At 42.1% G+C, this 11,981-nt stretch overlaps 1 protein-coding gene across 1 annotated transcript; it reads left to right on the top strand.

Moving 5' to 3' along the window:
- The first annotated feature begins 4,375 nt into the window (after positions 1–4,375).
- Positions 4,376–8,725, top strand: LOC145413423 (outer mitochondrial transmembrane helix translocase-like). Its single transcript, XM_080283109.1, has 3 exons — positions 4,376–4,921; positions 7,551–7,642; positions 8,611–8,725. The coding sequence occupies exons 1-3, from the start codon at positions 4,376–4,378 to the stop codon at positions 8,723–8,725; spliced, it is 753 nt and encodes a 250-aa protein (XP_080139235.1).
- Positions 8,726–11,981: the final 3,256 nt, after the last annotated feature.

Below are 11,981 nucleotides of genomic sequence, written 5' to 3'. Positions count from 1 at the left end.
TGAATGTGACAAAGACGTGACTGAGGTGGTTAGGAGATGATGATGATGATGATGATGATGATGATGATGATGATAAGGAGGAGGAGGAGGAGGAGGAAGAGAGAGGTGATGATGATGTTAGTGATGATGATGGTGGTGACGATGGTGATGTGGGTAGTGATGGTGATGATAATGATGGTAGTGATGAGAGAGAGAGAGAGAGAGAGAGAGAGAGAGAGAGAGAGAGAGAGAGAGAGAGAAAGAAAGAAAGAAAGAGAGAGAGATTCCATCCTAAAGGGACTGACGGCAAGAAACGGGTAAACGCAAATACTCATCTTCTCTTAACCCTGGTGAAGGTGATAAAAATACGAATGTTAAATACTGCTGCATGGGGGGGTTGTGGGAGTTTAACCTACTATTTCTTTCTTTATTCATATGTTTATTTATTTAGCTTGTTTAACTAAGTATTTTGTGTTCTAAGTTCGATCTTAGATGTGACAGATAGTTGAACAGATAGTTAAATAGACTGTTTGAGTGAGTGTTGGACAAGTAAATGTTGCCTTAATTTCAGGTGGGATGAAGAAAACAGGCTGCTGCTGCTGCTGATGATGATGATGATGTTCATTCTAGGTGTGAAAGAAGACGGACTGGTGATATGATGATTATGCATAGCGACACCATCTCTGTTTCATATGACACTGTATTTGTATCAACAAAAAATAATTGGACATTGTCAGCTTTTTTTTTTTTTTTTTTTTTTTTAATAACAGAACGGAGGAAGGAAAAACAAATGGGTAAAAACAAAATAATCCATACACCAGATTACTGGTGTCCTCTGTTCATAAAATATCTGTAACAGTTAGACTTGAACAGTTGTGGGTCGAAATTTGGAGGAAAACAACTCTGGGGAAGCGAGTTCCAGAGAGATGCAGTTCGGGAAATGAAAGAATTCTGATAGGCAGAAGTTCTGCATTATGGTTGAGTGACATTCCAGTCATGAGCGCTACCAGATGCCCGTGTAGCACGAGGGAAGGCATGGAGAGGTGACACCATGGACGCAACTTCGTTTGAGCATTTGCCAAAAAAATATCTGTAAAATAATGCAAGGGAGGCAACATTCTTTCTTACTTGCAGGGGAGGTAGTTTATATGTAATGGCAGGGTTGTTAATGATTCTAACAACTTTATTCTGAATTTTGTCTAGTTGTCTTAATGCAACCTCTCCACAACCATTCCACAAGGGTGAGCAATATTCAAGCTGAGAGCGCACATGACTCTTATAAATTATAGCTAACTGCTCATCGACGAAGAAGTTACGGACTCTGTACAATAATCCAAGTTTCTTTGAGGCGGTTTTAGCAAGTGATCTGACATGAGAGGTCCAGCTGAGGGCACTGTTAAGTGAGACACCAAGAATTTCAATACTTTTGGAGATGGGAATATTAGTAGCACTGAAGGTAATGTACGAATCTGGCAATATCTGTCTATTAGTAAACTGTATATATTTAGTTTTACTAGCATTAAAAGAGACAAGGTTGTTTTGTCCCCATTCACTGATTATAGATAGATCTTGATTTATGGATATGGCTGTACTGAGTTGAGAGGTAGAGATATTAGACTTTGTAAATGGATGTCTGAGTGTGAATGAACTATATAATGTTGAGTCATCTGCATATGAGTGAATGGGATTGTGAGCGACAGATAAGAGATCATTAATATGAACCAGAAATAGGGTTGGCGCCAGAACTGATCCCTGCGGCACGCCAGCGTTAATTGTGTGGAAATCCGAATATACATCATCTACTTTTACTCTTATTTTCCTGTCACTAAGATAAGAAGAAATCAAAGGAACAAAAGACGTTAGTCCATAGCAAGGGAGTTTGGACAGCAGGGAACGGTGCCATACTCTGTTGAAAGCTTTAGAGATATCAAGAGCTACTGCATGAGTTTCTCCAAAAAGATCATTTGATTGATGGATGGTATGAGTTAAGAGATTGAGTATGTCAATGGTGGATCTTTCGTGGCGAAAACCGTATTGTCTATCACTAATTAAGTTGTTGGATTCAAGATGTTTAACAATATGCTTATTAATTAAAGTTTCAAATACCTTACCAAGAGAAGATGTGACAGCTATTGGTCTGTAATTGGAGGGGTCAGACGAACTTCCTTTCTTCGGAACTGGGTGGATATTGGCTTCTTTCCATGAATTTGGGAATAAAGAAGTACGTATGCATAGTCTGAATAATTTAGCTAGGACAGAGGCAAGTTCAGGGGAACACTTTTTCAAAACAATTGGCGGAAATCCATCTGGGCCTGGAGCTTTGTTGGTAGGTAAATTGTCTAGGATGGATTTAACGTATCTAGTCTGTATTTTAAGTGGGGCAATTTCGGGAGAATCAAGTTCCAGTACTGAGACATTCTGGCTGGTATCATCTATGGTAGAGTTTCTGGCAATGGTACTAGCAAAGATATCTGCTTTCCCACGTGGGTCATTTGTAATATTGCCGTCTGAAGATTTTAGTGGGGGAATGGAAGATGACTTGTTAAAGTTATTATTGAAAGAATTAAGAGTTGACCAATATATTCTATTGTCTTTAGGGTTGTTAAGTAGTTTTGATGCTTGCTTTTGAAGAAAGTTTGATTTAGATAGATTTAATACAGCTTTTGCATGATTTCTAGCAATTTTAAATTGGGAGAGTGATTCAGATGTTTTTGATTTTAAGTAAGAGTTATATGCTAATGACTTTTGGGCTGTTGCTCTGGCACAATTGCCATCAAACCATTTTGGAGAGTTTGATCTTTTAGTGAATTGTTGACTTGGTATGAATAAATCCATACCAGCTAGTATTAAGTCGCAAATGTGGGACTGGGTAGAATTGGGATCACTAGAGAAGAAAGACTGCCATGGAACATCAGCAAGATAATTTCTAAATCCATCCCAGTCTGCCCTGTCAAAGTGCCATCAGGTCACCCTGACAGGTTCAGAATGGGGAGGTGTAGGAGGGTTAACTAATGAGGCTTTGATGAGATTGTGGTCAGAGGATCCAAGTGGTGACAGTACCTCTATCCTGTATTGATCTGGATTATTTGTCAAGAATAAATCCAAGAGGTGGGCATTATGGTCAGGATTATCAGGTATTCTGGTTGGTTGCTTTACCAACTGGGTGTGATTAAATGATTCCGCAAACAGCTCGCATTCTAGACCAGCGTCGTCAGTCCGGGCAGAATGCAATAACCATTCAACATTGTGTATGTTAAAATCACCCAAAATGGTAATTTCATTGCCAAGGGCAAGGTCAAGGTTACTCAACTGAGTGGATATGGAATCAAATACACTGGGTTCCGAAGAAGCATTGGGGGAACGATAAACTACACAGATATATTTGGTAATGTTTTGGCAATTTAATTTATATAATGAGTAATCAAAACTGGATGAAGTGAAGTTTAAAATAGTGTCAACTGCATATTGGGATTTGATATAACAACAGGTGCCGCCCTTGTTACGAAAGTTTGTAAGGAGATGGTAACCGGGAAAACATAATGGAGATATATCAGTAGAGGGTGAGATTTGTGGTTCTGTGAGGAAAATGGCCAAAGGGGATATGGACTGAAGGAAAAAATGAACCGAGTTTAAATTTGTGATAAGGCCGCGGATGTTGGTAAAGAATAAGGCCGCACCGTCACCTCTTCGCTGACGAACATTCCCGGAAATAGCAACAGTCGCTGCCGGCTAAAATAATTCTGTCAAAACTTTTTAAGTTGTGGAAAAAAATAGAATCCTAGGCACCGCAATGTACTCGAAAAAGAGAAGATTTGTCGTGTTGGCGGCAACCCTGGGCTGCACGGGTTTAGTCGCCACCTTCCTCCTAGTGAAGGCCATGATGTTACCCCTCCACGACCACCCCTTGTCACCCAACGGTTCACAGAGGATGAATCTATACAACGGCGCGGTAGGAATGATGGCCAGGTGCGGGTTGATTCCCATGATGGCGTTCAGTTGAACCCGCATCCCCATCCTAGACTAGGAGAAGATGCCCAAGGCCGCTTTTTGTGATGCCTCGGAGGGGGAGGGGGAGCCTCCAATGCATCCAGTGCTAAGCGGAATCAACGGGCAGTTGGTAGAGGACATGACGTGGCACAAAGAAAACTTCCTTCCCTTCCTGGGCCCAGCGGAGGTGATCGGGGTGAAGTGGTCGGACATCAGATGCTGTCAGGAGGTGATGACTCAAATCCTGAAGCAGTTGGTGTATCCCCTGGAGTACGCGAGGCAGCACCCTGAACTACTACATCCTCTGATGGTACCTCCTAAAGGGGTGTTGTTATATGGACCTCCAGGGTGTGGGAAGACCACGGTGGCGAAGGCGGTGGCCACGGAGGTATAGGCAAACTTCCTCAACATGGACATCTCAGTAGTGAAGAATAAACTCGTTGGCGAGACAGAGAAGCATGCTGCGGCCATCTTCTCCCTGGCACACAAAATTCAACCCTGTGTCATCTTCCTGGACGAGGTGGACTCCTTCCTCTGCACCCGCAACGCCACCGACCACGCCACCGATGCCGCCCTCAAATCCATCTTCCTGCAGCACTGGGATGGGCTGCTGACGGAGGCGGACACGCAGGTGCTTATCCTAGCCGCTACCAACCGCCGCGAGGCCATCGACCCCGCCATATTACGTCGCCTGCCCCTGCAGTTCGAGATTCCCAAACCAGGTGTGGCGGAGAGAAGACAAATTCTCGGCATCCACCTTCAAGGGATTGATCTTGCTCCTGACGTGGACTTGGACGAACTTGCCCTCCTGACTGAAGAGTTGAGTGGCAGTGACCTTCGGGAACTGTGCCGCAATGCCTGTGTCGGCAGGCTTACGGACTATATGAAACAGGAAGGGGACAAGTGTGGTCAGCTGAGGCCCCTAACCATGGACGACTTGTTGGACGCACTGCAGGTAAATCGTGGGCGTCCGTCATCATCATTATCATCATCCACTAGGAGACACATGTACTGCTGATGCTGAGCCAGTTGCGTGGACAGGTCTCGACGAATGGGTGGCAAAGGTGAGGCTAAGCTCTGTTCGTGCCACAGTATACTCTTTATGCTTTGACTCCGTCTAGAATGCAAAGCTGTAGTTAGAGATTACTGACAAAATTCTATGCTGATCACGGAGTGATGTGGAACGTATATAGAGATGTAACTTCCTCGTTTTCTGCCAACGAGCTGCGTGAAATAAGCTACGGAAGGACGAAAATCCAGGTCAAGTTAGAATAAAAGGATATCATTCTCAGGGATTCTAACTTTAACATTCATACCATCCATCCACCCATACATCATCCAGTCCTATGTTGCCGCATGAGGAGAGTAACAGCCCGAGGCTAGGCAAGTTGGTCATGGCATTTAAGATGAGAGTGACCAGCCTTACTCATCCCTGAGTGGTCTTACGTGAGCAATAAACCCCAACCATCCCTTGGATATAAACCTACACGGGCTCAGTTCGATTCGAAAGCCTAAATACCAACTATAAACTAGGCGCCATAATATGGTTACATGGTTACCACACAGCGTAGTGAATGGTTTCCTGGTGCACAGGAAACCATTTGGCTTGTCACTCAGTGTAGAGTCACCCATAGGCTGAAGGAAGAGGAAAGAATGAAGGAAAGAAAGACAGAAGAGGAAGGAAGGAAGAGAGGAAAGGGCAGAAACCCAAAGCAGCACTACACTTAGTGAGTGGATGGTGAGCGCCCTCACCTACTACAACTCTTAAAAAATAATAAAACATACTGATTCTTTTTCCTAATTAAACCATTTACACACGTTAACACATATACGTACGAATCAGTAGAGAGGTCGCCTGCAGTCCAAATGGACGCAGGTTCGAACTCCGTCTGGGTCAAGGAACAGTTTAAGGATCTGGATTTAATTAGAGGCAGACTTTTCTGATCTCCCAGACGACCAGCCGACGTGTAAAAATGTCTCCTCTAATACTTGTACGCCAGTCCTGTATGAGACAATACTAGAAGGTATTCAGTTTACACGATGGGTGTTAGCGCCGAAGCGGTGACATGTGGAGGGGTATGATATGTAGGAGGACAAGTCCTTAGGAACGGGCTGCGAAGATCATGTCCAGAGTCTGACCTAGAACAATAGTTTCTGTATACTATAATCTGTTTTCTTCTGACGGATCTGAAATGCTCTTACATGAGAAGTCTTATGTTGTTCTTGAAATTCGATGAGCCAACAGTAAAGCTGGTACTATTCCATCTTTTCCCCGAACCTTCCCTCTTTTCATAGTCTTAAGAGAAATGTTTACTTCGTCTGGTGTTACCTCAAGTATTTCACTTGTGTCAACTGAAAAGTTAGCTATTGGTACTACTGTCTCAGATGCATACAGTTTTTGTTGTTGTTGTTGTTCTTCAACTCGCTTCATCTTATCTCTGCATTTAATGATTTCAAAGTTCTTGTCTTTCAGTGATATAATTTATTGCTTTCCTAGTGCCATTTTACTTCGGACCTGTTTCCTTTTTTTGATGGTTTCATTGATGTGATCCATGTTTCTCTTCCTTTTTTCTTCTCTTTGTCTCTTGTTGATAAGCATATTAAATTCTGCTTGTTCTATTTCATCTTCTTAGTTTTTACTTTCCTGTCTTTATTTCATGAGCTCGAATGTCATTTCCGAATACTTCTTGGCTTTGGTTGATTTAGGCTTCCCTACTACCTCCGCTGATTCTCTCAGCACTTTCCTTTGTCTGTCATTCAACTCATCAGTGTCTCAAACACACACACACACACTACACACACACACACACACACACACACACACACACACACACACACACACACACACACACACACACACACACACACACACACACACACACACACACACACACACACACACACACACACACACACACACACACGCACGTACGCACACACGCACACACACACACACACACACACACACACACACACACACACACACACACACATATATATATATATATATATATATATATATATATATAATGTATATGTATGTATTAGGGTAGCCCTTATTTTTTCCGTACATTTTAAAGTTTTACTTCTGACCCTCTCGAGTGGTTCCATTCCAGAAAAAAACTATTTGAGTGAAATTTAATGCAAATCTAATGGTATTTAGAGGTGGCTCAAGGACTTCTAACTGTAGAGGACTCGACGAGGCACACCGTTGGTTTGGTGTGTAGGTAGCGACCAATACCAAATATGGCAAGGGTTAAAAGTAATAATCCGGGTGTTTACTGGTGCATGGGAGGGAAATGCCATAATGCCAGGCGCACATGTTGGTCTCATGGGTGGACAGGAGGGAGTCGGGGCCGAGGAGGGGGGTATGGGGCCACAGGAGGGGTGCTGGTGGTGAGGGCTGGAGGGGTGTGGTTCTATGGCGGAGGGCCTCTCTGGGTGGTTGGCACTTGGTGCCGGGATGTTAAGGTCAGTGACCCCCAGTTCAGCACGTTCTCTTGTTGGGAAGCGTGAGGCACTAACATCATCATCATCACCACGAGCACCATCGAGCTTGATAAGTTTAATTGTTCCAGCTGTAGGTTCGTTGGATGCAGCAGGATCACCAACAGCCGGGGCTAAAGTGTGGGGGACATCAGTGTCTGGCGGGGACTGTGTGCTACGGCGTACAACAGTCGGGGGGGGGGGGGAAGCACTGGGCGTAGTAGCAGTTTGTGTTGTGGTAGTGGGGGGGCTGCCACCCACTTTAGCTTAGGTTTGCGATTCCCCTTACCAATAACTCTGACCTTGCCTGGTATTAATGTTATTAACACTGCACAACGAGTAGGAAGACAGCCCAAAATGCCACACTAATGCCGGGGGTAGGGGGCACACACATGCTCGCCACCAAGGCAGGGCTAGGACTCAGGGAAATGAAAGACACTCTTTATGTGAGATCACCATTTAACTCAGCGCTTATTTTCAGTTTTCTATCTATGGCGCTGTGGTATAGAAAATGGACAAGGAAAGGGAACTTTGTTTGTTGCTATTATTCCTTCCACACCAGCATGTCTTGAATATACACCTCTCTCTTCTTCACCTTTTGTGCCTGCTACTGATGCCATTTCTGTAGGCGACCACTGGGCTTGTGTAAATCCAGCCCTGCACACCTACACCTACGTAACCTTGAAAATACTCAACTTTTACAGAGGTTTGGGTGCATGGAGTAAATGTGTGGTGAGAAGGGAGTGGAGGAGAAAGGAGAGGCCTACATAGAAGGCGGTGGAATTAAGTGAAAAAATAACTGTGTGTGTGTGTGTGTGTGTGTGTGTGTGTGTGTGTGTGTGTGTGTGTATCACACTAAAATAAAGTGGGAGACGCTATTAGATAATTATAATGATGATAAGCGCTGGTTCAGTAAAGAAAACTACGAGTAACTGTCACACATTCATGATGGGATAATAAAAAACTAGATTATAGACAGACAGACAGGCATACGAGCTGACACACAAACAGAAACACTGTTAGATAGGTGGATGAATCGTGTTCTATGTTACGGTATTCACCACTGATGACCAACCTGTAATGTTCCTTTGGACGTATAGCCTAATCCGCTGTGACACTGTATCCCTAATACATTGGAATATCATACTTCTCTGCCAGATCGGAAGATATGACTAAATTTGGGAACTTGTCAGACTTCTACTTCCAGCGTGTGAAAAATACTAAGGGGTTTAACCCATATGCGCCCAGTGTCCTGAGAATAGGACGGAACTAGGCATTTTCAAAAGTTAAATGAAGAATGGAACCCCGGGGTAGAGAGCTATGAGCTTCACGACTATGGGCCGACAGGCGGAGGACAGTACTCCGATCATAGTACCCTTCCAGCACAATCCCTCACACAGGAACCCAGGGGTCTAATGGGTTAACCCTCTGTCTCCAAGGAGTAATCTAATTCTGCTTCAGCGATTCGAGTAGATAAGTATGAATCACAGAGATGCTGTAACTAAATCTAATCACTACGATTCTTACAGCAAAGAAACACAACTATTATATGAAATCATGCCAATCTTACTTTATATTACATTTCTCAGAATTTTTATATTTCGTGTAAATACAAGGTATTTACAATGACACGATTCATGCATGATAAAATATAGTACACCTGAACACAGACATATGGCCACTAAACAAAATCGCACGTGGAATATGTATTGAAAAATGCCACAATCTTTACAGCAACAACAACAACAACTACTACTACTACTACTACTACTACTAATAATAATAATAACAATAATAGTATTCATAATAATAATAACAATAATAATAATAATAATAATAATAATAATAATAATAATAATAATAATAATAATAATAATAATAATAATAATAATAATAATAATAATAATAATAATAATAATAATAATAACGGGCGTACGGAAACAATACAAAACCGTCCTTAACCCCTCACTCCAATATCGTATTCAGATGGTTTATACTCTCTGTCTCCACATAATTATATTCAGCAAGGGACGTCCTTAACTAGAGACGGAGCAGTGATAACGATACTGACCCCTAAACACTCCAAAGCTAACTAAACTCTGGCATCCTAGTAGCAATAATAAGAAATCATCATCATCATCCAGACCTCCTTTCCCATCCTAGGGCAGGGTGAGGAAAAAATAGAAATACGGTATCAATTTGAACTGGTGAATAAGGATTGACACACTGGTGAGCGCACACACACACACACACACACACACACACACACACACACACACACACACACACATGGACAAACAAAAAATTCGCACTGGAACATGCCCAAAAATAATGCATAATTAGAAAGAAAAATAAAAAAAACTGCACAAATTAATTTCCTCATTGCAAAGGCATTTTTACTTCATTCTTTCTTCTCCACATTATTCTTTTTGTTCAGTTTAGGGAAGCTGGGAAATTGGGAATTCACGATGGTTACACCTGACTCCAGCTCTAAGGGTCTCTCCCAAGCCGCGAAAATTCGTCTGGTGTCTGGAAGCACAAACTAAAAATAATGTTCTTTGGCTGAAGTGGAAAAAAAAAAAAAAAACTTGTACATCATGCAAACTGGTGCTGGAGGGACGGCTTCAAGTGGTGGCACAGATATAACTGGGTGGCTCCACTGCCCGGTTATACAAGCGCCACTTCCCTTTCTTCCCTATCCCTGAAAAGGAGGATGGTAAACTGCAGGAGGAGGACAATTTCAGCCAGCAGTGCATTGTGTTCAAGTTTCAAATGAATCTGATGAGTAAAATTATGATGTGACGAGTAAGACAATCATGAGAGTGTGAAAGTGGATGAAAATGATTGAGCAGATGAATAAGTGTGAGGATCGAAAACTACAAAACTGAGTCAAAGAGACAGAAAGTGAAAGAAAATTGAAAGCTTGTAATTAGGTGAGTGAAAATAAGTGAGTGAGAGTCCCTGGGTGAGTGAGTCTGGGCGCAGAGCAATTAACTTTTGCTGTCGCTGGCACACTTTCTTACACTTACACACACACACACACACACACACACACACACACACACACACACACACACACACACACACACACACATCCCACACACAAATACACACTAGTGCAATAACTCAAACACACTTTTTTTTAATCATACACTCCGACACATCCGTACGCATGTATGGGCACCAAACAATACATATTTTTGCACGTATACAGACATTCCTACGCATATGCAGATACACACACACACACACACACACACACACACACACACACACACACACACACACACACACACACACATCAACTATAAACCGTCGAAATGATAAATCTCATTACAAGAAAGTCATTCCACTTTTTAACTCTTTCACCCTACACGCGATCTCTTAACCTAGTGTCCGTTGCCTAGTGTCAGCCTGGTTAAAATAGAAAGATGTCTTCAGGCAAAAATGTGGATTGTTTTAATTAATCAACGTTTCAAAGCCTTTTAATCCGAGGGGTCTCTGAAGATGAACTCAGTCGTCTGGTGTTAGAATACAACAAACTCATGTTGCATATGAAGTTGATATGGAATCATAATGGGTTAATATGTTCTCAGAATGCAAAGGAATGTAACGTTATATTTTCTGTAGTGAAATATTTTCATTCAAGACATTTTCATGGTAACCCACCAGTGTACAGTGTTTTATATAGTCGTGTCCCATCTAGCGTTATCCGTGATGAAGGATGCATTATTTACAAGTTGTCGCTACATATATGAGCTAGTATTAATTACTATACTTCAGGCTGTCTAGGCCATATGCTTGAGATTAGACTTGTATTGGTTCAAGAATAACAGAGAGTAAAAGACTAGGTGAAGGAAATGAGAAGTCGAATTGCTAAAAGAAGAAAGATGGCTGGTGTTACGAAGGCCTCGATAACAACCATAAGACAGTGTGAAGGCGGCAAGAAGTTGTGTCAAATGCCCAAATTATCATTTGGATGTGAGGCATTGTTATGGCTTGAATGTGATAAGTCAAGGGGAAGATCAGTACAAATAGGCTATTACTGAATGAGAGTCAAGTGCAGAGTGAGGAGGATAAAAACAAAATACAGAGCTTCATTGAAAAAATTTGTAACGGAAACCTAGTGATAAAAGAGTAGAAGAGCCTTTTCTATGGTACGGACGTGTGGAGGGACTGTGGATGGATACAGTCAATGAATGTACGCAAAAAGGAGGTACGAAAGTTGATGACACTCAAGGACATGGCAAGAGATGGAATGGATAGATGAAGCATTAATGCATAAGGACATCACAAGTTTTTACTTTTTTTTTTTTTTTGCATGATCGTTGACGGAAGATGCTATAGGACAGGTGTACATGAAGCTCAAATAATGAATAAGAGGCAAGATATATAAACTTGTGGCTACACTTGTAAAGGTGGCGCCAGGACTGGATGGTTAGAATGATGTGTGAATAATTTTTGTGATCCATTTCATAGGACGCGCTGTTCATAGTTCTTCCATTATGATATTTTTTTCTCTGATTCCA

Source organism: Coenobita brevimanus, chromosome 96 (genome assembly GCF_032717465.1).
Source record: "Coenobita brevimanus isolate Jiangsu-jjx chromosome 96, ASM3271746v2, whole genome shotgun sequence".
Lineage (NCBI taxonomy): Eukaryota > Metazoa > Arthropoda > Malacostraca > Decapoda > Coenobitidae > Coenobita > Coenobita brevimanus.
The sequence above is the reverse complement of the archived record's forward strand: the minus strand, read 5'-3'. Positions and strand labels throughout refer to the sequence as shown.

Bases quoted from the DNA above. Each gene is read 5' to 3' on its own strand.
- LOC145413423 (XM_080283109.1), top strand. From the start codon at position 4,376: ATGGACATCTCAGTAGTGAAGAATAAACTCGTTGGCGAGACAGAGAAG. The intron at 4,922-7,550 runs GTAAATCGTGGG...TTCCAGCTGTAG, and splicing joins ACTTGTTGGACGCACTGCAG to GTTCGTTGGATGCAGCAGGA. The intron at 7,643-8,610 runs GTCGGGGGGGGG...CTTCTCTGCCAG, and splicing joins GTGTGCTACGGCGTACAACA to ATCGGAAGATATGACTAAAT.